Source organism: Leopardus geoffroyi, chromosome C1 (genome assembly GCF_018350155.1).
Source record: "Leopardus geoffroyi isolate Oge1 chromosome C1, O.geoffroyi_Oge1_pat1.0, whole genome shotgun sequence".
Lineage (NCBI taxonomy): Eukaryota > Metazoa > Chordata > Mammalia > Carnivora > Felidae > Leopardus > Leopardus geoffroyi.
Genome location: NC_059328.1, coordinates 29,166,252 through 29,193,207, shown reverse-complemented (window position 1 = coordinate 29,193,207; position 26,956 = coordinate 29,166,252). Strand labels below are relative to the sequence as shown.

The following is a 26,956-nucleotide window of genomic DNA, read 5'->3' as shown; positions in this document are numbered from 1 at the left end:
ATAACTAGGTCTGGGTTATAGGCTGGAGGAACAAGGCAGAGAGCCCTGGGCTGATGATTAGAGCAGGGCAGCAGAAGGGCCCCAGGTCCAGATGAAAATGGAGGGTCCTTTGGTAGGTTCAGCACCACGGACAGAAAATTTTCTACAGGCTGAAGCTGGCAGGTGGGCTCACAGTTCAGCACTATGCCAGAACCCCACCCCCACCCCACTCCTGTACTGGCTATTCCAGGGAAGAATCTAACCTGGCCCTTGGTTGACTGGACCCCAGCATTTTAAGTTCACAGTAAAACAGCTTAGTTTCCTTCTAAGGCCCTTTTGAATATCTTCACTTAGGTGTCTATTCAGCAGTCACCTGGTTGAGTGGAGTCCACTTTGGAGGAACTCTTAAGATCTTGCTGATTTGCATATATCCTTATATACTGAGGCATCTCCGTCCTGGTTTTATTATAAATGAATTGTTCCGAGGAAGAAAGAAAAGGACTGAAGGATTGTTTCAAATCTTCTTTTCCTCTTCTTTCCCCCATTGCTAGGGTCTCAATCTGGCAATTTCCCCAAGGAGGCGACAGATGCATGTGGTGGGAGAGGATGAGAACCAGACTCCGGACAGCCAGGGTTTGTTGGGGCATCCTGTATGGCTTTCCCCAGATAATTTCCTCCATATGCTTGGCTCCTGAATGATCCTTCCAGGCTCCTAAGGAGTCTGCATTTTGTGTTAGCATACAGGGCCAGAACCTCTGGGCTGAAGTCACTGGAGCGCAGGTAAGAAGCTGTGACTGGCGCCTTAGAGACTGCATAAGGGATGGGACCCGGTTTTGAAGAGAAGGGTGAGGGGTAGTGGAGTGAGGACTCATTCTGAAATGAAAGGAGTCCTGGGTCTCTAAGCAGCTTCTAAAAATACCAACTCCCAACGCTGGGGGTGGAGGGGGAGGGGAAAATTGAGCGTGAGAAGAATGAAGATGGAAGGAGGTAGGGGTGTAAGAGCGCTTCTTCAGGGAGATCTGATTTCAAAGACCCTACCTGCATCTAAGAACAGCTGGATGCCACACCTCCTTCTGCTTTCTCAGCGGGCTTCGGTGTCCTGTGGTGTCCGAGCCTCAGCCCCTCCTGATGACCTTTCTTTTTACCGGCAAAGGATCCCAACTCTTCCCAGCCACTCCTCCTTCTTGCTGTCCAGCAAGTATGTCTGTGAGCAAGGGTGCATAAACACACACATACTAGATGCGCATGCGTGCGCACACTCTCTCACACACACACACACACACACACACACACACACACACACACACGACACAGGAAGGGAGCTTCCAGGCTAGCTCAGAGGCTTGTAAGTGGCCAGTTGTCTACGATGCCAGCAATTTTCATTATTCATTATCCATTACCCCAAGGAGGTATGGATTGTAGCAGAGACAGAGATTCACCCAGATATTTTCAGCACAGAGCATGGCACTCAGGGAGTGTTGGTTGAAAGGTAAGGAGCATATACATACACACAAAATGTACACTCAGGCCAGGCAGGTCATGGGGATACACGACTCATTAATTTTCAAGGGTTCTTCAGGCTGCTTTAGCCACCATAAAGGAGCGGTGTTGGGTCCCCCAAGAAAAGAGCTTTGAAAAGCCACAGGGTGGGTGGAGCTTTCTCTGCTCAAGTTCAGCCCAGATGGTGGCGCTCAATAGCCGCCTCCCTCGTCCTGGAGGGCTCCAGCCCTTCCCACCACCAACGCCTTAAACCCTCAGCTTGCACATAAATGACCTTCACTAGATAGAGGTCGTGTTCCACGTTTCCTTGCAGCTTCCCCAGCGCTGGCTGAACTCCGCGAGGATTGCTCCGCCTCTTTCGCAGACCCCTGGGAGTCCCTGCCGCTGAGCTCCTTCCCAGTCCCCTGGGATGGGCGGAGAGGGATTATCAAGGCGGGGGGGGGGGGGGGGGGGCGGGGGACTCCAGGCTCTGAGCAGACTGGGGAAAAGGGTAGTTGTGCAGAGTGCTGCCTGTGTCCTGGCAGCAAGAGCAGGAACCTGAGGAACCGATCGTTCATGCAAAATTTACCACCGCCCCATCCTGGCGTCCACATGGTTTCCCAACCTCGGAAGCGCTGCTGGTAGGGTGGGACTCCGTCTCCCACTTTGCTCTCCTTTCTAGAGTAGCTCCCAGGGTCAGCCTTAGCCCCTTCCTCCTGCCGGTGTGTGTGTGTGTGTGTGTGTGTGTGTTGTGTGAGGAGGGCGGGGAGAGAAGAGAGCAGGATTGAGCCATAAGACACCAGGAGCCTCAGACACAGGAAGAAGCCAAGGGCTTGTAGATAGAGGAGCTCCCTAGAGCTTGGGGTCGGGACATCAGGCTTCAAAACCCCTTGAAAGTCCTGGGAACAAGGGAGCTTCCAGCCTAGCTCAGAGGCTGCAAGTGTCGCGGCCTCCCCGAGGTTCGCCCCTCTTTAAGCCACGCCCACATTGTCTACTTCTCGGGAATGAGAGGCTAAGGTTTTGCGCTCTGGACCTTCGTCGCCGGCTCATCCTCCTCCCCAGGAGCCAGACCAGCGTTCAGCGCTACCCACCCCCACGTTTGGAGATTGGCGGGACCGCTTCCTTCCCCCCTCCATTTCGCCGTTCCGCCCCTGGCCTATGAAACTCCACCCCTCCACCTTCTGCTGGCGGGGATTGGTGGACTTCCCGCGACGGTGCCTAGTGATTGGTCCCCATGGATGACGGTAACCAGCGAGATCCCGCCCCCAGAAGGAGCTAGGGTCTGGGGGCACTGCTCAGCGGTGCTGGGGCTGGCGCGGCTTGAGCCGCCGCCGCACTGACAGCTCGGTCTGCGGACCATGGAGACCGGTGCGGGCCCACATCCGTTGCGCCTGTTCGTCTGCCTAATGCCGCTCTGTCTGGCGTTGCTTTTGGGACCAGGGAGGCCCGGGATCGCCGAGGAAGGTGAGGAAACTGGTGGCTGTTCTTGGAGCTTGGAATGCCAAAAGATAGGAGGCTGGAGAACTGGGGGTCTGAGGGAAGGAATCGTATAGAGAGACTGGAGTCTGTATTGGGGTTTGAGGCAAGCGGGCAGCGGGAAGCAAAGAACTAAAGAGGCAGAGAAAAAGGTAGCTAAGCAAAGGTAGCTAAGGAGATCGGGCTGGAGACCTGGAAGGCTGGGGAGGAAAGAGACCAGGAATCGTGAGAGCCAGAGGCGGCGGTTCAGGTGCCGGTGAGACGGACAGGCTGAGCGATTGGAGGTGGGAGGTGTGGGGGCAGGGAGATGAAGAGAGCAGAGGAGACAGGGAGGTGTGGAGGTGAGATCGAAGTACGGGACGACGGGATGGAGCCCGAACCGCGAGGCAGGAGGTGGAGCGCTGGTAGGGGAGGGATGGCTGGGTCCGGGAGTAGCCCGACGTGCTGGCGAGGGAGCTGTCCGCAGTGCTGAATTTGGAGCGCAGACTACCCGAAGCGGTCCGCGCTGTTGGGCTTGGAGCTGCCTGCGGTACCAGGGCTCGCGCCTTGCCTCTGGATTTGGGGGAGCCGTGCACTCAACTGAATCCAGAGGCGTCATATCCAGGTGTAGAATCCTGAGGAGCTGGAATCTAAAGCGCTGACCGGGGGGTTGGGGCGCTGGATCTCTGACGCCAATATGCAATTCCGATGTGCTGTCAGTTACAACAAAATCAGGAAGCTGTCGGTGGTCCTGCTTACTGTCGCTGATGCCTCTGGAGCCAACCCTCTTAGAGACCCTCACCTTGGAGCCCCACCCCCTTGCTTAAGCTCTAGATTTGTAATCTTCCAAGACTTCAAGATGGCCTGGGCTCCTGTCTCTGAGCTGCTGCTGTGCTATCCAGACCAATGCTTCTTTGGGACCGATACTGAGAGCAGGAGAGAAGAAATTTTCATTTCTCCTGCTGCTGGCAGAGTCCACTCATTTTTCCCAGAGCCCCTAAGAGTCAAACTAAAAAGGTTCTAGTCTCTTCCATCCCTGGTGGCTTCAGACCTCAGATGAGCCCCTGAGTATGAATGAATTCAGGATGTATGCAGAAATCCTCTAATATGCTCACTTTCTGTCTCTTCTTGACATGCAGTTATAATTTAGGGAGCCTAGAAGGTGGAAGGGGGGGCTCACCGACACCACCACTCCTTTCTTAGAGCCAATCTTAAGAGTACTTCCATGAACTCTGGCAGGCTGAATAATGACTCCCCAAATATGTCCACATCCTAATTCATCCCCAGAACCAATCAATCTTATTCTAAATGCAAAAGACTTTGCAGATGTGGTTAGGGATCCTGAGAGGGGGAGATTATCCTGGATTATTTGGATGGCCCCAATGTAATCACAAGGGTCCTTACAAGAGGGAAGCAGAAGGAGTCAGTGAGAGAAGACAACTTGATCACAGGACTGGAGTGAAGCACTTTGAAGATGGAGGAGGATGCCACAAGCCAAGGAATCCAGGTGGCCACTAGAAGCTGAAAAACTCAAGGAAATGGATTCTCCCCTCTGAACCTACAGATGGAACCAGTCCTGCTGACAGTCCAACTTTAGACCAATGAAATTGATTTTCAACTTCTGACCTCCAGAACTATAAGAGAATAAATAAGTAATTGATACTTGAAGCCACAGAGTTTGTGATGATTTGTTACAGCAACCACAGGAAACTGCTACAGGCTCCTTGCCTAAATGTTGTGGCTACCTCTTTCTGGACTCAAGCTACTCACACCCCACGCCTTCATGGGAAGGTACGGGGTGGGAAAAATTTGTCTCTGCTCCCTCAGCAAGTTTACAACGAACTCACAAAAGGGTCCCTCCCACCTTCCTGACCTTCTGACTTTCTGACATCTCTGTTCTTCCTCTCCCTAGTCATCCTCCTGGATTCCAAAGCCTCCCAGGCTGAGTTGGGCTGGACTGCACTGCCAAGTAATGGGGTAAGTGTAACCTTTCTCTCCCTCTCCCAGGAATCTTCTGGTGGTCTGAGACTCAATTCCTTTAGCTCTTTGTGGTTACAGCAGATCAAAATGCTCCTCAGAGCACGTGATCTCCAGCGGCACTGGCTTCAAGCCAGAGTGGCCTATTAGAAAACGTTGAGTCTTCAGTCAGTCCAAGAAGAAAAGAAAAAAAAAAGAGAGATAGTGAGGGGAAAACCGACTGTGTCTAGCAACAGAAATGTGTCATCTAGATGAGCCAATGCTGGACAGTGTCTTGCGCATAGCAGGTCCTCCAAGCAGTGTTGCTGATTGATGGATTGATAGAAGGAGCAAGATTTAAAATCCTGAAAGTGGCTTAGAAACTTGGTGGGGGTGGGCAGATGTGGCTGTATGACCGCAGCCTGGTTCCCCTGTGGGCACCTGGTGGAGAGCCGGGAGACTTCAGACACCATTCCCAGCTCTGGTGTTAATTCAATGTTCATATCCAGTCAAATCACTCTTTCTGGAGCCTCAGTTTCCCCACCTATAAAATTAAGGGTTGGACTCTTTGTCTCCAACGTTTCTCCCAGCTCTGCATCTTATAATTTCAGGGGGATGGGGTGTGTGTGGAATGCGAGATGATGGGGAAGGGGTTTTTCAGCTTTAGACACCACCAGGGCTTCACCTCCTGGGGGCGCCTTGCCTCTGAGCTTCCCACATCTTTGTTCTCCTCCCCAGTGGGAGGAGATCAGCGGCGTGGACGAGCATGACCGTCCGATCCGCACATACCAGGTGTGCAACGTGCTGGAGCCCAACCAGGACAACTGGTTGCAAACTGGCTGGATCAGCCGTGGCCGCGGGCAGCGCATCTTCGTGGAGCTGCAGTTCACACTGCGCGACTGCAGCAGCATCCCGGGCGCCGCGGGCACCTGCAAGGAGACTTTCAACGTCTACTACCTGGAAACAGAGGCTGACCTGGGCCGCGGGCGTCCCCGCCCAGGTGGCAGCCGGCCCCGCAAGATCGATACAATCGCTGCAGATGAGAGCTTCACGCAGGGCGACCTGGGAGAGCGCAAGATGAAGCTGAACACAGAGGTGCGCGAGATCGGTCCGCTCAGCCGGCGGGGTTTCCACCTGGCCTTTCAGGACGTGGGCGCATGCGTTGCGCTGGTCTCTGTGCGCGTCTACTACAAGCAGTGCCGCGCGACGGTGCGGGGCCTGGCGGCGTTCCCAGCCACCGCAGCTGAGAGTGCCTTCTCCACGCTGGTGGAGGTGACGGGAACGTGCGTGGCGCACTCAGAAGGGGAGCCCGGCAGCCCCCCGCGCATGCACTGTGGCGCTGATGGTGAATGGCTGGTGCCCGTGGGCCGCTGCAGCTGCAGTGCGGGATTCCAGGAACGTGGTGACATCTGTGAAGGTATTCAGCGGACGAGGGGGCGTGGCGTGGGGGCGTAGCGCGCAGGTGGCAATTGGGAGAGAGTGTGCCGTAGATCAAAGAGGCAGGAGGAGGAGTGGAGCAGCTGTGGCCTGTGGAGCCCAGAGCCCTGACCTTCTGTGGAGCTTTCCAGTGGGTCCAGCCAGGACCACTGAACGAAGTTACGAGGAGGTGAATTTGACTCCATATAAGGGGGCATTAGGGGCTTATATTTCAGGCACTATGATAAGCACCTCGCAAAGGATGTCTCATTTATTCTTGGCAATAAAGTAAATCACCAGTATCCCTATTTCACAGATGAGGAAACGGAGGCTCAGAGAGATTAGCACCTCGCTTGCAAAGTTAGTAAATGGGGAACAAGGGTTCGAACCAGATTTGCCCAACTGCCAAGTTCTTTCTGTTACGCCATGCTGCCTCCCGTATGCATAAAGAAAAATGATACAGCAGCCCAACTCTACTAGCTATGGACTAGGGGGATTGGTTACATTATAGTGAGCTCCCTGTCACTGATAATATGCAAGTCAGAGTCTGGCAGGGGGATTCTTGAGCTGGATAGAAAGACTGAGAGGTTGTGCTAGATGACTAGTAAGATCCCACCCAACTCTTCGAACTGTGAGTCAAAGTGCCCCCTGAGGGAGACCCTTCATGTGGGGGCTCTGTTGGGTTCTCAGGTCTGTGTGGGCACCGGGCCAGACCTCTCCTTTTCTCCCCTATCTGTGGCTCTGAGGACTGAGGGTAAAGATGGGGTATGGATGTGTGCCCTTAGTGTAGACAGATCAAGAGAGGCTTCTGCTAAGCCACGTCCTTTTCTGGGTGCCAGGACAACAGAAATGAGTCAGAGATAGTCTCAACTCTTCAGAAGCTCTATAGATGGAAAACATAAAAATTGAAAAATCACAAGGTGATATGTGATCCAATGGAGGGATTAATATAGAGGTGGGAAGACAGAGGAGGAAATGACTCAACTTAATGTCACTCCTTTGTTCAACTGTCCATTCGATATGAGTTGAGAACTTGCCAAGCGCATTTAGGGAGGGTTTATTATATATATTTAGATGAATGTCACCATCTCTTTCCTGGTGGGAACTTATGGATTAGTAAGGGACTTGGAGGCACGAACCTTCCTGAACTCTCCAAGTAGGGTTAGGATCCACTTCTGTTCTCCAGCACCCATTGCAACCTCTACTTCTTGCTTAAAAAAAATTAAGTACAGTTGACTGCAATCTCTATTTCTGCACTTACCCCATGCTATGTAGTGATCTACTTGTGTGTGTTTCCACCACTGGACTAGTGACTGACCTCAGGCAATGGTTGTATCACATTTTAGCAGCGCCAGTATCCATAACAGGATATGGTAAGTGCCCAATGGAAAGGTACTGAGTGAAGGAGTGGTTACCATAGGGTGTGATACATATCAACAGAGAATTGAGGAGGCCTGGAGAAGGGAGAACCCAAATCTAAGTGTGGAGAGAGACAGTGAGAAGGCCTTTCTTCCAGGCAAATAAAAGCATTCTGATTTAAGAGACTGTCTGCAGAAGCATGGAGGCAGGAGGGAATGTAGCATGACTGGGGCTGGGGGCAGAGGGCATTTGGGGGTGTGAGGGCTGATGGGGCTGGAGAGGGGCAGGGACAAATCATGAAGGGCCTTGAACTTTAGGATAAAGTGCTGAGACTATATGCTGTTGACCAATGGGGAGGCTTTGAAGCAGGGGTCTGACATGTTCAGATTTGTATTTTCAAAAGATCACGCAAGCCATAATTATAAAGAAAGAATTGAGGAAGGAAGGATTAAGGGGTAGAAAATAAGAAAGATGGGACAACAGTCCAGGAGAAAGAACGCATGGTCTGAAGTGAGACGGTAGCAGAGGTCATTGAGAGATGAGGATGGATGTGACAGCCTCCACAGCACTTGGTGACCATGTGACACAGGAGAAAAGAAGAGTCCTTTTTGATTCATTTACTTCTAGGGGATTGGATGGACAGAGGATCATTTGCTGGGGTAGAGATCACAGGACATCGATGGACACCGAATCTGTGGTGTCTGGGGTGCATCAAGTGGAGGTAGCTAGAAAGTGAGTCTGGAGCTCAGCAACAGAGAGAGAGAGAGAGAGAGAGAGAGAGAGAGAGAGAGAGAGATACTACTTGAAGCTGTGGGTACGGTTGGGACAGACCAAGGCGAGGTAAGAAGCAAGAGGGCCAATGATGAAGTCTCATAGAACAGCGGTATTTAAGGGTTTAAGGGGGAGTAGGAGAATCAAAGCCCATAAAAAAGGACCTTGAGGGAGAATCAGAGGCTGGGGAAGATCTAGGAGAGTGTTATTTCTGGCAGCCAAGGGAGGCAGAGGGATCCAGGAGGGAACGGCTTATAGTGTTGGTGAGCAGTCAGGTAAGGTGAGGTTTGGACAATGTCCACCCGGTGGCCCTGGCCAAAGCAGTTTCTGTTGAGTAACAGAGAGAGAGACCAGGCTGCCAGGAGGCTGGGGGATGAAGGAAGTTGAGGAGCTAGAGTAGGGAACACACACAAAGTCTCTGGGAGGCTGGATTGGAAAGGGGAGGAGAGGGAGGTGGTATCTTGAGGAAGACATTGGGTTGAGAGGAGATTTTGACTGTAGATGGGAGCCTTGTTTATTTATATGCTGAGGAAAGGAGCCAGTGGGGCACCAAGCAGGGGGTGGTGGGAGTGGTCTGCCCCAGGGGGGATGTATTTTATTACTGACATGGCTTAGAATTGCTGACACTTGTTGCTAATCAAGATCGGGCCATGTTTTCGTCAGTTTCATTGTTTTTTTTAATACTACGTACATCGTGCCCTTCCTGCCTGCACCCCAAATGGACCACTTTTACCACTCCATTCCTCTGTTCTGTCACCGGGAGGAAGCAGTAGAGAAGGAGCAATGTAAGAAGTAGGAACCATATGAGTGATGGAAGATAGTCTGGGAGGAGGAGAATGGGGCAGGACCCAGAGTGAAGGAGGAGGGGCTGGAGGCCTCCAACCGGAGGTGTAGAAGGAACGGGGAGAAGAAAGATGGGTGTGGAGGGAGGTTCGCCAGTTTGACGGCCGGACATTGAGGGACTTACCAACTGACAGCCTCTCTTCTCCTTGTGACGTGGGAGGAAGGCATCTGCACCAGTGGACAGTAGGATCCTGGTCTGTTTCATTCGCTCTGTCTCTAGATCCTAGCCCCAGAGCACCTGACTCACAGTAGATGCTAAAAAAAAAATCATCCAATGAATGGATCAGGGTCTGGAGGAGGGGGTTTGGATACACATTCTGGGCAATCTCTCTCTCTCTCTCTCTCTCTCTCTCTCTCTCTCTCTCTCACACACACACACACTCAGGAACCCAGTCCCCCTTCTGACTTAAGCTGAGACCAGACAAAAAGCCACTTGTAATGGTATCAGCTCTGCCTTGGGGAATGGGGAGCTGGGGAGGGTGCCAGGGAGAGATTCATAAGCGAGGTGTTTTTTTTTTTTTTTCCTGTTTCTTCTCTTTCTTATTTATTTATTTTTTCATTTATTTTTATTTTTTAAGGGAGTTATTATTTTGAACTTGGGTCTGGAGAAACATAGGAGTTTGCCAAGGGAAAAGGGCTGTGAGACATTACAGGACAAGAGCCAGAGGTGTGAAACGAAGAGTTCAGTGTGGCAAGGGTGGGGTGGTTGGCACTGGGGAGGTGCTGGCGGGTTTTAAGAAGGGAAGTGAAATGCTCAGGTTTGTGTTCAGAAAGTGAAGGCCTTCCAGTGCCTTCTACAGCTGAGTACAGAGCCTTCTCTAAAGGTAGACCGATGTGGAGGGGATAGAACCAAGATGTTCTCTCTCCCTTTTGTTTCTCTCTTTTATTTACCCTCTCCCGGTCACTAGGGTTTTGGGGGGTGGAGGAGATCAGGGTGTACAACCTGAGTCTTCCAATCTCTGTGGGAGTGCCCTGGAGCAGGGGGACCCAAGCAAATATTCTCTAAGGCTCCCCTGGGCACACAGAGGCCCTGTGGTGGGGTGGCAGGAGAGGGGGGTTACAGACGGGGAGGCTTATATGGACTCAATATAAGGAAGCCCTTTCTCATCAGAGGCAGCTTCAGAAGAAGGTGGGCTCCCCATTTCTGAGCAGAGACTGTGGCTACTTCTAGGAAAGGTGCCGGAGGACCAGGCCAGCGGGAGTTGAACTAGGTGATCTCTGACATTTGCCTCTGACCTTGATGAAGACAGGGAGGGGCCCGCAGTCAAGAGGCTCTCATGAGTCTGAGCCTCCACACAAACCTCCTCTAAACAGAGTCTGTCAAAGTAGAGATAACCACCTCGGTCTCCGTTGGGACACACATCTCTGGGACAGTGGATGTCCCAAACATGCAGAGAAAGGGAGCCCCTGGTACTTTTCCCTACTGCTGGGAGATCCTGCCGACAGATCTCCACTCTGACTTCACAACAGAGGTGGGCAGGCCAAGGTTATCATCCCCACTTGACTGATGGTTTCTTGAGGCCAGAGAGGCATAGAAAGGGGCAGAGCTAACCCAGGCCATCCGAGTCCCAGCGGGGGTTGCCATTGGTTACCAGCCCACCATGTTAGTGAGTGGCATGCTCTGCTCTGAAGACAGATTATTTCCAAAGCCTCTGAAGCTTCACAGGCCCTGCCCAAAGCTGTGTTGCCCAGGACTCAGCAAGGTGGAACCTCCAAAGCCTAAGCCTTCCAGATAACGAGAAACCTGCAGCTTACTCCCCTCTTCTCCCAGACAGGCTGAAAATCCTTCCTGAGGGCTAGTCTGCATCCCCTCTGTTATACTGTGTGTGTCTTCTTGGGGTTGGAGAGCAGCCAGCCTTCCAGAACCAGCTAAACTAGCAAGAAGGCCTGGTGGGTGCAGGGAGGGAGGTGAGAACCACCCAGAAGCTGAGAGGAGGGCCAGGAGCCACTGCCTCCCTGCCACCTGGCCCAGCTGGTGAGACATTTTTTCGAGTGGGCGTTCAGCCGTTTCCACTTCAGGCCTGTGATGGAGGAACAGTAATTACTACCACTGTTGTGTACGTGTTGTCTGTGCCGGGCTAAGCGGCTTACACTTCACCTCAGTTAATCCTCCAACAACCTTTTTGAGGTGGGTATTCTACCCCAGGCTCAGAGAGGTCAACCAATTTGCCCAAGGCCAACAGCAAGTAAGTGGTAAACAACCCAGGCGCAAACCCAGGTTGTTCGGATATAAAGAGCCTGTGCTCTTAACAACCTGCATTCTGGGTGAGCCCGGAGAAGTGACAGAAGTAACTGGGGAGGGTGTCCAGACCAAAAGTAGAGAAACTTCACCTTCCTTCAGTCTACTCTCACCCTCCACCCCCAGCCCCCACACCTGGCTGGCTCCACTTTCAAACTGGAACCAAGTGCATCAGTTGAGGATTTGTGATGCCACCAACCCCCCGATGGCAGTGGTGGGAGGACGGGCTCTGACAACAGTGAGTGTGTGTGTCACTGTAAGTGTATGGGTGTCTGTCCTTGGGTAGCTGTGAAATACCCCTTGGAGGCACCTCTCTTCTGGGCTCACATCAAGACTGGAGAGTTTGGCTTATTTTCTTCCAGTGGGCATTAATTAGGGCAGCATGGTGCGGGCTCTGAAAGCTGTCTGCTTGGGCTGGAATCCCACCATTTACTAGCTGTGGGCCATTGGGCGAGTTACTGAACCTCTCTGAGCCTTAGTTCCCTCATTTAAGAAGATGACGATAAAGGACGCACCTCTCAGACTGTTGGGAGGATTAAACGAATTACTAAAGGTAAAACGCTAGTGTTCTGCACACATTAAGCGCTCGCTAAGGGTTAGGTAGCCCTGGGTTACGTCGGGAGCTGCCATCCCACGCGGCTGTTACTGGACTAGCTGAGACTCCCTTCCGGGCACAGTTCCCGGACTTAAAGTCTCCCTAATGGGGCAGGCAGGAAGGTGGGGGGAGAGACACGCTGTGGAGGAGACCCCTCCTCACGTGGCTCCGCCCCGCAGCCTGTCCCCCAGGGTTTTACAAGTTGTCCTCGCGCCGGCCGCTCTGCTCCCCGTGCCCAGAGCACAGCCGGGCCCTGGAAAACGCCTCCACGTTCTGCGTGTGCCAGGACAGCTACGCGCGCTCGCCCACCGACCCGCCTTCGGCCTCCTGCACCCGTGAGTGCCCCTCGGGAAGGCGTTCGCAGAGAGGGAGGGGGGAGTCAATAAAGGCGTGGGGGAGGGGTTGCTGAGGGCAGGGGGCTCCGCACTGGTGAGCGTGGGAAGGGCGTGGGGGCCACGACCCAGACGGCGGGGTGGAGGGAGGGGAGCCGGGGGTGGGGATGGGGCCCGGGCCTTGGGTGGGAAGAACCAGGGCAAGAGTCCAGAGGACGGAGGGATGAGGCCGGCTTCTCGTGGAGTGGACCACCCCCCCACGCCCTCACCTCACCCTGCGCCCCGGCCAGAGGGGGGCTCCCGCCCCTCACACTCAGCGCTGCGCCCCGCAACCCCATCCTCGTCCGCCCGCTCGCTAACCTCCTCCCACCTCCCTGGCCCTCCCCCCACTCACTGGCCCCCACGCCCCCTTCCGTCTCTCCCCCATCAATGGCCTCACTTACCCCCCCAGTCCCTCCCCTCCACCTCCACGCCCCTTCTGCCCCCCCCTCATTAACCTTCCCCCTCCCCCCCCCCCCCCCGCCCCGGCTCGCCCCGCCCCCCAGGGCCGCCGTCGGCGCCGCGGGACCTGCAGTACAGCCTGAGCCGCTCGCCGCTGGCGCTGAGGCTGCGCTGGCTGCCGCCCGCCGACTCGGGCGGCCGCTCGGACGTCACGTACTCGCTGCTGTGCCTGCGCTGCGGCCGCGAGGGCCCGGCGGGCGCGTGCGAGCCGTGCGGGCCGCGCGTGGCCTTCGTGCCGCGCCAGGCCGGGCTGCGGGAGCGCGCCGCCACGCTGCTCCACCTGCGGCCCGGGGCGCGCTACACCGTGCGCGTGGCGGCGCTCAACGGCGTGTCGGGCCCGGCTGCCGCCGCGGGAGCCACCTACGCGCAGGTCACCGTGTCCACCGGGCCCGGGGGTAAGGCCGCCCGCGCCCCTCTCCGCTTAGAGCGGGCTCCCCGCGTCTCCCCCGGAGGCGAGGCCCCCACCGACGTCCCTGACGGTGGGGACCCCCCGCAGACGGCCAGCCCTGCCCGAGGACCCCGGGGGAGGGACTGAGGACGCGGGTGACGCGGTGCCGCCGGGCCAGAGCGGTTGCGGGCGTTTCCGGGAGTCCGCGGGAGGCAGTGGGCGCCCCTGCTCCCGACCTCGCAGAGAGCCTGGCACCGCACCCAGCTCGCGGCTGCCCTGCCTCTCATCTCCCGCGGGAAAGAGCGGAGAGCCCCGCCACCTTTTGCTGTCCCTTTTTAAACATTTCAGCAGGAAGGGCAGAGTCGTCTCTCCTCCTTTACTGTCTCAGAAAGAGGGGTTCTGTCGTGCTGTTCCCCCGCCCCCCGCCCCCAGCCTCCATCCCTGCAGCATCGGTCACCCTGTTTCCTGGTCCCCGAGAAGAGCAAGGAAGCACTTAGGGTCAGACCGTAGGGACGATAGAAGTCACTAGTCAACACGGAGCGGTCACATATCTATCTGAGTCTGGACTAGAGAGGAGTAAATGATGACCTCCACTCCTTTTAGGCTACACCATCCCCACTCTCGAAAATTACTTTTACTTGTCTTTCACCCAGCTGGGGTGCACCTTCAGGTAATCCTTCAAGTACCCTTTGCAAGAAAGTGAGTGTGGTTTCTGAGCCTTTTCATACCTGAGATTTGATTGGTTTGTGACTCGACTTCCCCGTCTTCTAGCAGTTGTATTGCAGAGAAGTCTGAGGCCAGGGTGATTTTTATTCTTGTGTAAGTAGCGTGTGTGTGTGTGTGTGTGTGTGTGTGTGTGTGTGAGTGTGTGTGTGATTCTTTCACCTACTAGTGAAAATAAAACTTGACCAATATTGAACTCTTTTCTTTTTAATTTTTTTTTCAACGTTTATTTATTTTTTGGGGGGACAGAGAGAGACAGAGCATGAACGGGGGAGGGGCAGAGAGAGAGGGAGACACAGAATGTGAAACAGGCTCCAGGCTCCGAGCCATCAGCCCAGAGCCTGACGCGGGGCTCAAACTCACGGACCTCGAGATTGTGACCTGGCTGAAGTCGGACGCTCAACCGACTGCGCCACCCAGGGGCCCCTGAACTCTTTTCATTGAGTTTGGCTGGTACATAGTAAAACTTGTGATCTGCACACATTTTTTTGGTATTCCTGGAGAAAACTTTTTTTCAGTTATTGCTTTGACTAGAATTTCTGATAGCTTCCAATATCTCTCTTAAGAATCTCTCTAAGCCTTAGGTTGTACATCCATTTTCTGATTCTCAAATCTTGTCACTCGCTTTATCATTTTTAGCTCTTAATCCATTTTCTCTGCCTTTTGGGAGAGATTTCCAACTTGTCTGTTTTTTTGGAATAACAGTTTTGCTCTGTTTTTTACTATCTCGATTATGACTTAACATTTGCTATTGCATTTACATGTAAAAAATCAATATTGAGAAAGAAAACGCCCCCATAATCCTATTACCCAGAGATATACAACTATTAATATCTTGGAGTGTATCCTTCCACATTTTTTTCTTATCTCTCTATCCATATCTAGAACTATCTACTATAAAATCCCTTTTGTATAATATATGTGATATGAGATTTTTATCTGGTATTTCATATTAACATCCTATTTTGATATAGATGGATTTAAAAATCGTGTTGAGATACTGTTTCCTTTTATTAATAAAAATACTAAGCTTCCGCTGATTGAATGCTGCTCTGTGTTTGGTGCTGGATCTTGCAATATGATTTTCTACATTCATTCGTTTAAATGGAATGGTAATCATCTTTCAGTTTTTAAAATATTTAAGTAATCTCTACACCCAATGTGGGGCTCGAACTCACAACCCCAAGATCAAGAGTCACTGGCTCTTCCGACTGAACCAGCCAGGCGCCCCTAATCATCTTTCAAATGAGGAAGCTGGGGCCTAAGAGGACAAGTGAATTGTCCAAAGTCACCCAGCTTGTAAGTAGATACCCATCTTTGAACTCAGGTCTGTCAACCACCAGAGCTCCCCATGCTTTTACCCCTTGGCCATAGAATGTTTTCACTTTAAAAAAAAATTGTTTTTAATGTTTATCTATTTTTGAGAGGCCAAAACCGAGTGTGAGTGGGGGAGGGGCAGAGAGAGGGAGACACAGAATCTGAAGCAGGCACCAGGTTCCGAGCTGTCAGCGCAGAGCCTGAAGTGGGGTCTGAACTCAGGAACCACAAAATCATGACCTGAGCTGAAGTTGGACGCTTAACCCACTGAGCCACCTAGGTGCCCCAGAATGCTTTCGTCTTTTATTGAGCTTAAAAAAAAAATCAGGAATGTTAATTTTATAAAATGCTTCTTCAGCATCTTTCAAGATGACCAAATGTTTTTTCTCCTTTGAGCTGTTGGCATGATGAATTCTATTCATGGATTTTTCAGTGTGAGCTCTTTTTGCACTCCTAGATTATACCCTACTGTATGTGAGTGTATTATTCTTCTAATATTTTGCTGAATTAATTTGCTTATATTTTAATATTTTTCCGTGTACATTTATAAGAGAGATTAGTGCTTTTTTTATTGTGTCCTTTGTCAAGTTTTAGCATTTGTTAAGTTTTGCCGGCTTTGGAAACGGCATCAGAAAAAAACTCTTCTTTTTCTCTGCTCTGGAACAATTTAAATAGCATTAATTATCATTCTTTGAAGGCATGCAAAACTGCTTTTGGGGGTCTGCACTTTCTTTGGGGGAAATTTTAATGATATTCCCAATCTTTTCCATACTTCTTGAATGAGTTTTGTTAATTTGTGTTTTCGTAGCAAATATTTTGATATTTTTCTAATTCAGTAGCCTAGAGACATACGTTTTAAAGCTTTCCTCAGTATCTGTGTAACTGTGCTTTTTCTTTCTTGATGTTATGTGCTTGTGATTTCTTTTTAATTAATTATCCTTGCTGGAAGTTTATTTTACTGGTTATGACAATCAGTTCTTGAATTAATCAATTCCAGTGTTCTGTACTTTTGTCATTTATTTTATGATTTTATCTTTATTAATACCACCCTCTTGCTTTCCTGAAGCCTTTTTTTAGATGAGTTCAGAGCTTAGTTTTCATATTTTAAGCCTATGAATTTTCCTCTGAGTATAACTTTGGTCACATCCAGTATGTTTTTATACATCATACATCTCATTAGTATTGTCACTTTTTTTGGAGATACTTACATGCCCTAAAATTTCACATACCTTTTGAAGTATACAATTCGGTGCTTTTTCATATATTCACATGGTTGTGCAGCCCACATTTTCATCACCCCCAAAAGAAACCCATTGATAGTTACTCTCTCCATTCCTCCTGCCCTCTCTAACACCCTCTAACCACTAATCTATTTTCTGTCTCTATAGATTTGATTATTCTGGGCATATCAGATACATGGAATTCTACAACATGTGAATTTTTGTGTCTGCCTTTTTTGTCTGTTTAGCATAATGTTTTCAAGGTTTGTCCATGTATCAGTATATTATTCCTTTATATGGCTGAGTAATATTCCATTGTATACCACAATTTTGTTTATCCATGCATCAGTTTATGGACTTGGGGCTGTGTCTGCTTTTTGGCTATCATGACTAATGCTGCTATGCATATCCATGTACATGTTTTTTTTTTTTTTTTTTCAACGTTTATTTATTTTTGGGACAGAGAGAGACAGAGCATGAATGGGGGAGGGGCAGAGAGAGAGGGAGACACAGAATCGGAAACAGGCTCCAGGCTCTGAGCCATCAGCCCAGAGCCCGATGCGGGGCTCGAACTCACGGACCGCGAGATCGTGACCTGGCTGAAGTCGGACGCTTAACCGACTGCGCCACCCAGGCGCCCCCATGTACATGTTTTTGTAGAAACATGTTTTCACTTTTTTTGAGTGTATGTGTAGGAGTGAAATTGCTAGGTCATATGATGTTATAGACTGAATTGTGTCTTCCCCAAATTCATAATGCTGAAGCCCCAACTCCCAATGTGACTGTGTTTGGAGATGGGGCCTTTAAAGAAGTAAGTACGTTTAACGAGATGTTAAGGACGGGGCCCTGGTCCCATAGGACTGGTGTTCTTACAGAAGAGGAAGACACCAGAGCTGCTCTGTGCACACAAAAGAAAGTCCAGGAGAGGACACAGCAAGAAATGGTGTCTGTAGGTCAGGAGGAGAAACCCTACCAGAGTACTATGGACACAAACCTGTAAGCATCTTGGGGCGCCTGGGTGGCTCAGTCAGTTAAGCGTTCGACTTCGGCTCAAGTTATGATCTCACAGTTTGTGGGTTTGAGCCCAGCATCGGGCTCTGTGCTGACAGCTCAGAGCCTGAAGCCTGCTTCAGATTATGTGTCTCCCTCTCTCTGCCCCTTCCCTGCTCACACTCTGTGTGTCTCTCTCTCTCAAAAGTAAATAAACATTAAAATTTTTTTAAAAAATAGTTAAAAACAAATCTGTAAGCATCTTGATCTGGGATTTCCAGCCTCTAGAACTGAGACGTACGGTTGGCTTTTTATCTTCTTCTGGAACGAATTAACTTTTTGTGGATCTGCCAAACTGTTTTCCAAAGCAGCAGCGCCATTTTACCTTCCCGCCAGCGGTGTGCAAGGGTTCCAGTCTCTCCACATCCTCACCAACACTTGTTACTGGTTTTGTTGATTACAACCACCCTAGTGGATGTGAAGCAGTATCTCCCTGTGGTTTGGATTTGCATTTCTTTAATGGCTAGAGATGCTGAACATCTCTTCATATGCTGGGTTTTCTTTTTGCCATTGAGTTATGAGCTACTTAAAAAAATTATATATATATATATATATATATATATATATATATATATATATATATATATATTCTGGGTATTAGACCTTTGTATTCGTTTTCTAGGACTTTTGTAACAAAGTACTGAAAATTAGATGACTTAAAACAAATTTCTTGTCTCACACTTCTGGAAGGTACAAGTCAGAAATCAACGGGTCAGCAGGGCTATGCTCTCTCTGCTCCGGAAGAGGATCCCTCCTTGCTTCTAGCCTCCTGTTTGCTGGCAGTCCTTGGTCTTCCTTGGCTTGTAGATGCCTGTTCCAGGCACATGGCTCTTCTCCCTGTGTGTCTTCGTATTGTCTCCCCTCTGTGAGTGTCTGTCTCTGTGTCCAAATTTCCATAAGGACATCGTTCATATTGGATTAGGGCCAACTTGAACGACCCCATTTTAACTTGAATCTCACTGTGAAGACCCTATTTCCAAAAGAAGTCACATTGTAGAGTTACTGGGGGCTAGGACCTCAACATATCTTTGTGGGGGGGGGCACAGTGCAACACATAACAACCCCCATCAAATATATGATTTACAAATATTTTCTCCTACTCTGTGGGTTGTCGGTGACTTTTTGAAAAAAAAAATCAAGGTATAATTGACATATAACCTAATGTCTGTTTCTGGTACAACGTAATGAGTCGTATTTGTATATATCGTGAAACGAGCACCACAGCAAGTCTAGTAAACTTCCATCACCACACGTGGTTACACATTTTTTTTTCTTGTGATGAGACATTTTGAGGCCTACTCTCGTAGCAAACTTCAAATATACAGCATAGTATCGGTAACTATAGTCACCATGCTGTACGTTACACTCCCAGGACTTCCTTATTTTATAACTGGAAGTTTGTGTCTTTTGACCCCCTTCCCCTGTTTTGCCCAGCTCCCCGTCATGCCTCCGGCAGACAACTTTCGCTTTGAGTCGTGCCTTTTGAAGCTCCAGGTTTTAAATTTTGATGAAGTCTTTGGTTGCCTGTGCCTGTGGTTTCGTATCTAAGAAACCACTGCCTGGTTCAAGGTCATGGAGATTTAGACCTGTGTTTTCTTCTAGTATTGTAGTTTTGCCTAGATTTATTTTAGAGAACGTGTTTTCATTTCTGGACGATTTGCTTTTCTTCTGTTTCTGATTTTACTGCTCCATGCTTAGAGAAAGAGGTTTGCACAGCTTTTCGTTTTTTAAGTAGTTCTTGAGTTTTCTTTGTGGTCGAAGATATGGTAAACATTTTAACTATTTCCTGGCTACCCTACGGCATTGTGTATAATTTTTGTTCCGTAGTTTTTCTCTCGCTTTTTCCATATATAAATGAAACACATTATTCAATTCTATTTCTTCTTATTGTCTACTTGGTGTTTCCATTCTGCTTGTGATTTTGTTAAAAATCCTTGTATTTGCAGTGCATTTTCTTTTTTTTTTTTTAATGTTTATTTTTGAGAGAGACAGACTGTGAGCAGGGTAGGGGCAGAGAGAAAGGGAGACACAGAATTGGAAGCAGGCTCCAGGCTCTGCGCTGTCAGTAAAGAGACCCACGGGGGGCTCGAACCCGTGAACGGTGAGATCATGACCTGAGCCGAAGTCAGACGCTTAACCCACTGAGCCACCCAGGTGCCCCTGCAGTGCATTTTCTTTTAAATATTTCAGTTTTCTGGGGCGCCTGGGTGGCTCAGTCGGTTGAGCGTCCGACTTCGGCTCGGGTCACGATCTCACGGTCTGTGAGTTTGAGCCCCGCGTTGGGCTCTGGGCTGATGGCTCAGAGCCTGGAGCCTGCTTCCGATTCTGTGTCTCCCTCTCTCTCTGCCCCTCCCCCGTTCATGCTCTGTCTCTCTCTGTCTCAAAAATAAATAAATGTTAAAAAAAATTTAAATATTTCAGTTTTCCTAATGCACACGTAGTTTCCCCACAGGCCTCCTCGCTTACCTCCTCCGCTTTTACCTCGCCTCATCTTTTTTCTTTTTCTTCTCTGCCTGTTGTTCCTTCATGGTCTTCTGCTCCCCATTTTGCGGAGGCTGTGTTTTCTTTCATCTTCTCGAGGATGCCAGACAGTCGCCTTTCTTGTTTCTCTGTCACACTAAATCCCTCTTAAGAAGCTGCGCCTCCTGAATCTTCAGAAATAATACTACCATTCATTTATTCTGAAATGTTTTTCTCATATGCCTGATGTTTTTGGCATTTTCTCTTTCCTTGTTCTTGAACAAGGAGATGGCTAGTGTTTGCCAAAAAACCCATGTGTGAATTGCTCTCTGGGTTGGTTTGTAAGGCTTTTCAGCTGCAAGTAACAGTAAATCTCAATCCAGCTGATGTTTCGCTGAAAATGGTTTCTCAGCGTACCTAAGAGTGGAGTCAGAGCATGGTTATTTCAGCAGCTCATCGGGGTCCTCAAGGACCCAGGTTCTTTGTGTCTTTCTACTGTGCCATGCCGTCCTTGTCACATAGGCTGGCTCCCTCATGGTGGCAGGTTGGATGCAGTAGCTCCAGACATCACATCCTTACCATCCAGAGCAGAAGAAAGGGACTGTTTCTTTCGTGCAGGTATCATTTTAAGGACAAGAAACCTTTTCCAGAGTCCGTCCTCCCCTTAGCTGCTTTCTCCTTACATCAGCCAGAACTGGATGATAAGCCCGACCGCAGTCATTGGCACAGGAAATGAGTCCACACAGCTGTCTTAGAACAATCGGAATTACAGGGGGAGACAGTAGACCCTGAATCAGAAGTTGGGCTCCACAGGCCAGGAAGGGGGGACATGGCTGTTGAATAGTTTTCCACTCGTGTCTGCTGTGGTCTCGGTCCCCCGTGGGCGCTGGCTGGATTTCATCACAGATCCACCTACAGCAGGAGAGGGCACTGGGCTCGGTTTTGAGCTCCGGTCTCAGGATTTGTTAGGCTTTCATCTAACGTATCTCTGTGGGTCTGAAATGGAGCCGTCTCCTACCTCTGTATGGCCGTCTAATGCTTTCAACAAATGTAGCTCCAAAACACGACATTCCTGGCCTCTTCCTATCTCTGCTGTCCACCTGTATCTGCAAGGGTCTGTGCCATCCTGGGACGTTTTCTCTCTCCTCTCCCCTTGAACCCACGTCTCTTCTGACAGCTGTCATCTCCCAGTGGATTTAGGCCGAGAGGCACTCCTGGGGGATACGGAAGGACACTTTTCCTCCAAAGCAACTATGCAGGAGAGTGATGGCTGTGCATTGTCCTGTTGACAAAGACCTTGCCTTTTTGTAAGGGTCAGACAGTGGGAGGAGGGATTAAAACATCTTTCAGGTTATTTTTAGGATGGGAGACGGTGTCACTCTGTGGGCAGCATAGCCTGGGGCTTCACGACAATTGCACTTTTCAGTCCAGTTCCACCGGCTTTCTCGTAGGTGGAGTGGCATATCTCCCCCATTCTGGCATTCAGCTGTCTAGACTAGCTTACGTTGATGTTCTGAGTTTTCAACTCTTTCTGTACCTTTCTGTTTTCATCAGAATTGGGAAGAGACTGCAGGTGGGGGCTGCTAGGTGGTTACCATTTAAAACCGGAAGCCATGTTCATGCACTTTTCAAAGAGTGAGCTGCATGGGCCCTGTCCCATAGCCACCTGGTATCTACTTCCCCTCAATCCCCCAAAGTCGCCAGGAGCCTCCACATTGTTAAAGCCAGAGGGCGCTTTGAATCCTAGTCTTACCCTGTCCTTTCTCAGCAAATGATACTGCCAACCGCTGGCTCTTCTAGTTAGTAAACTTGTGTGGAGCACTTGCTCTGTGTCAGATATTGTGCTAAGCTCCTCATATACATCACTTTATAAAATTCTTACAGCGAGCCTAAGGAGGTCAGAATTGTTTCCATTCTACACATGAGGAAACCGAGTCTCTTGCTCATGGACTGGAAGCTAATAACCAGAAGACTCAGGAGGGAACCTTCTTTTTTTTTTTTTTTTTTTTTTTAATTTTTTTTTTCAACATTTATTTATTTTTGGGACAGAGAGAGACAGAGTATGAATGGGGGAGGGGCAGAGAGAGAGGGAGACACAGAATCGGAAACAGGCTCCAGGCTCTGAGCCATCAGCCCAGAGCCCGACGCGGGGCTCGAACTCACGGACCGCGAGATCGTGACCTGGCTGAAGTCGGACGCTTAACCGACTGCGCCACCCAGGCGCCCCGAAGGAGGGAACCTTCTTAAATGTTCTCTTCCCTGGGCTTCTGTGATCTCATTTGCTCCTGGCTTTCCTGCTCTCTCTCTGGCTCGTCGTGTTCAAGCCCCTCTTCCTCAACCTGCCTCTTAAATTAAATGTATGTTTCCTAAAAGCTTTTCTTTTCTTTTTCTCCTCCTGGGAAGCTTCATCCAGTCCCCTTCTGATGGCTGTTGGGTCTCCATCTCATTTCCAGATACCTTTTGTGAGTCCTGAAACCACCTATATAGCTGCCTTTCCAGCATCTTCTCTCGGAAGTGTGTGTGTGTCGTGAGAACACTTAAGATGTCTCTTAGCAATTTCCACGTATACAATACAATATTGTTATTTTTTTTTTCAACGTTTATTTATTTTTGGGACAGAGAGAGACAGAGCATGAACGGGGGAGGGGCAGAGAGAGAGGGAGACACAGAAAGGGAAACAGGCTCCAGGCTCTGAGCCATCAGCCCAGAGCCTGACGCGGGGCTCAAACTCACAGACCGCGAGATCGTGACCTGGCTGAAGTCGGACGCTTAACCGACTGCGCCACCCAGGCGCCCCTACAATATTGTTATTTTTAAAGATTTTTTTAAAAAATGTTTTTATTTATTTTTGAGACAGAGAGAGACAGAGCATGAGCAGGGGAGGAATAGAGAGAGAGGGAGACACAGAATCTGAAGCAGGCCCCAGGCTCCGAGCTGTCAGCACAGAGCCCGATGCGGGGCTTGAACCACGAACTGTGAGATCATGACCTGAGCTGAAGTCGGATGCTTAACCGACTAAGCCACCCAGGCGCCCCTAAGATTTATTTTTTAATTTTTATTATTTAATTATTTTGAGAGAGAGAGCGTGGGCGGAGAAGGGACAGAGAGAGAGGAAGAGAGAGAATCCCAAGCAGGCTCTGCACTGTCAGCACAGAGCCCAATGTGGGGCTCGAACCCACAAACTGTGAAATCATGATCTGAGCCGAGATCAGGAGTCAGAAGCTTAATGGACTGAGCCACCCAGGTGCCCCTACAATACAGTACTGTTGACTATAGTCACCATGCTTTACATTAGATCTCTAGAACTTATTCGTCTTCTCACTGAAAGTTTGTACCCTTTGACCAACGTCTCCCATTTCCCCAGCTCCTAGCCCTTGGCAACCACCAATCTACTCTGTTTCTATGAATGTAGGCTTTTTAGATTCCACATATAAGTGAGATCATGCAGTATTTGTCTTTGTCTTTCTTCTTTCACATAACATAATGCCCTCAAGGTTCACCCATGTTTTTGCTGATGGCACAATTTCTTTTTTTATGGGCTGAATAACATCCCTTTGTATATATCATTTTCTTTTCTTTATTCATTCATCCATCAACAGACACTTAAGTTATTTCCATATCTTGGCTATTGTGAATAATGTTGCAATGAACATGAGAATGCAGATGTCTCTTCGAGATAGTGATTTAATTTTCTTGGGATGTATACTCAGCAGTGGGATTGTTGGATCACAGGGTAGTTCTATTCTTAATTTTTTGGAAAACCTCCATGCTTTTTTCCATAATGGCTGCACCAATTTATATTCCCACCAACAATGCACAGGATTCCAGTTTCTCCACATCCGACACTTGTTATTTTCTGTTTTGTTTTGGTTTTTTTTTTATTTATTATTTATTTTTTTTTCAACGTTTATTTATTTTTGGGACAGAGAGAGACAGAGCATGAACGGGGGAGGGGCAGAGAGAGAGGGAGACACAGAATCGGAAACAGGCTCCAGGCTCTGAGCCATCAGCCCAGAGCCCGACGCGGGGCTCGAACTCACGGACCGCGAGATCGTGACCTGGCTGAAGTCGGACGCTTAACCGACTGCGCCACCCAGGCGCCCCTGTTTTGTTTTGTTTTTGACAGTAGCCATCCTCACAGATCTAGATGATATCTCATTGTGGTTTTGACTTGTGTTTTCCTGATGATTAGTGATTTTAGACATCTTTTCATGTGCTTATCGGTTATTGGTCTGTCTTCTTTGGAGAAATGTCTATCCAAATTCCCTCCCCATTTTAAATTGGGTTATTTGTAGGTTTGTTGTTGTTGAATTGCAGGAGTTCTTTATATATTCTGGATATTAACGCCTTATCAGATATATGATTAACAAATATTTTTTTCTCCATTTCATAGGTTGCCTTTCATTTTGGTGATTGTTCCCTTTACTGTGCGGATGTTTTTAAGTTTGGTGGGATGCCATTTGTCTATGTTTGCTTTCATTTCCTGTGCTTTTGGTGTCACATCTGAGAAATCATTGCCAAATCTAATGACATGAAGCTTCCCTGTATATTTCCTCCTGGGAGTTTATGGTTTCAGGTCTTACATTTAGGTCTGTAATTAATTTCATGTTAAATTTTGTATGTGGTATCAGGTAAGGATCCAACCTCATTCTTTCGTTCGCATGTGGACAATTAGTTTTCCCAGCACTGTTGGGTGCAAAGACTGTCCCTTCCCCGTTGGGTGGGCTTGGAACCCCTATCGAAAATCATTTCATCGTATCAGTGAGCGTTTATTTCTGGGCTCTCTATTCTGTTCAGTTGGCCCACATTTCTGTCTTTTTACTAGTACCAAACTGTTTGGATTATGGTGGCTTTGCGGTGTTTTGAAGTCAGAGTGTGAGGCCTCCAGCCTTGTTTGTTCTTAAGATCATGTTGCTATTCATGGTCCTTTGATTTTCCATATGAATTTTAGGATTTCTTTTCTATTTCTGCAAAAAACAATTTTGTTGCACATTGAATTGGATTTGTAAGTGGCTTTGGATAGCCTGGACATTTTAACAATATTAAGTTTTCCACTCCATAAACACGATGTCTTTCCATTTATTTGTATCTTCTTTAATTTCTTTCAGCGATGTTTTCTGATTTTCGGTGTACAAGTCTTTCACTCCTTTGGTTAACTTTATTCCTAAATATTTTATTCTTTTTTGCTGCAATTGTAAATGGGATTGCTTTCTTAATTTCCTGTTCAGATTGTTCGTGGTTAATAGGTAGAAATGGGACTGATTTTGCATGTTAACAGTGTATCCTGCAACTTTGCTGTATTCGTTTAGTAATTTTAACAGGGTCTTGTGGAAGTTTTAGGATTTTCTACATAGAGGGTTATGTCACCTGTGGACTGAAATAATTTTACTTCTTTCTTTCCAATCTGAATGCCTTTTCTTTCTTTCTCTTGCCTCAGCTCTCTGGTTAGGACTTCAGTACTATGTTAATTAGAAGCGTTAAGAGTGGACATCCTTGCCTTGATCCTGATCTTCAAGGAAAAGCTTTCAGTTTTCCACCATTGAGTATGCTCGCTGGGGCTTTCTCACATATGGTCTTTATTATATTGAGGTAGTTTCCTGCGATTCCTAGTGTGTGCCGAGCGGATTGACTCAACCAGACCGTTAGAAGAGTTAAGTAGGTGGTCTTCCTGCTCCTATGCTTTTTAATGCCTCCAAACCACAGAAAATGTAGAAAGAACCTGGGGTGTTAGAACCAGCCACCACTAGTGCAGCTGGAATGCAGGGGGTGGGCAAGAAGCAGGTGGCTTGGCGCTTCGCTCGCTCGCTCGCAGAGACAGGGAAGCTGAGACCTGTGAGGTGAGAGCAGGCTCCCCTCTGGTCCTAAGACAACTCAGGCCCCGCCCCTCAGGAGCTTCTGGCCCCGCCCCGCCCATCTGGCCCCACCCCCACCCTGCATGCCCCGCCCTTCCAGCCCCACCGCCCTGCCCCACGGTGGGTTCCCATCGAGAACCGAGTGTTCCTTACTTTCAGCGCCCTGGGAGGAGGATGAGATCCGGAGGGACCGAGTGGAGCCCCAGAGTGTGTCCCTGTCGTGGCGGGAGCCTATCCCTGCCGGAGCTCCCGGGGCTAACGGCACGGAGTACGAGATCCGATACTACGAGAAGGTGAGGTGAGGTCTGGGCGGGACCTGAGGCTGCATTCCGGGCTGTGGTCCTTTTCTTCACAACCTCCTCGAGGCAAAAGCCCTTCTTACTTTCCTTGTGAACACATCCGCCGGCCTCCTAAGTGGCTTTTGGCAGGCCTGAGTTTCTTCCAATCCGCCCCTCGACTCGGTGCATGGACCCCACTGCTCGTCGGCTGTCCCCTTCCCTGCCCCTCACTGGTCATCAGCTCCATTGTCACCACTTTTGCCTAGTGTTTGCAGTTCACTAAGAGCTTTCTCTAGGGACTCATTCCCATCTTGTGTGGCCGGACCATATGCAATTTGCAGCCCTTTTTAAGAAAAAGAAGGCTGAAGTACCATACTCTTTCAAAATTTACAAATTGACCTACATTGGTAGGTCAGGTGGTCTGCTGGGGCTTGACCATGTGCTGGTCAATGTTTAACGCCCCACTCTCCGGAACAATGAGTGTATGAGTTACCCTGACAATTTTACTATAGAAAAGATGTGTCATATGTCGTTTACAAGGAATAAGGAAAGATACACAGCTTCTCCATATTGTAAACCCCGCATAGCCAATTGATTCTTTTTTTTTTTTTTAATTTTTTTTTTCAACGTTTATTTATTTTTGGGACAGAAAGAGACAGAGCATGAACGGGGGAGGGGCAGAGAGAGAGGGAGACACAGAATCGGAAACAGGCTCCAGGCTCTGAGCCATCAGCCCAGAGCCC

General features: G+C 49.2%; 1 protein-coding gene across 5 annotated transcripts in view; it reads left to right on the top strand.

Moving 5' to 3' along the window:
• Window positions 1-1,363: 1,363 nt before the first annotated feature.
• The window catches only part of EPHA10 (EPH receptor A10), a 41,414-nt gene continuing 15,821 nt past the window's right edge, over window positions 1,364-26,956 (top strand). Inside the window, exons 1-6 of one of the 5 annotated variants that reach the window (XM_045476788.1) lie at window positions 1,364-2,922; window positions 4,826-4,890; window positions 5,608-6,286; window positions 12,272-12,427; window positions 12,970-13,320; window positions 26,095-26,228. In XM_045476788.1, the coding sequence (XP_045332744.1) occupies window positions 2,817-2,922; window positions 4,826-4,890; window positions 5,608-6,286; window positions 12,272-12,427; window positions 12,970-13,320; window positions 26,095-26,228 (1,491 nt within the window). In that variant the 5' untranslated portion in view covers window positions 1,364-2,816. The remainder of the gene's footprint in view (window positions 2,923-4,825; window positions 4,891-5,607; window positions 6,287-12,271; window positions 12,428-12,969; window positions 13,321-26,094; window positions 26,229-26,956) is intronic. The other 4 variants (XM_045476787.1, XM_045476785.1, XM_045476783.1 and 1 more) reach the window with 4 other exon arrangements.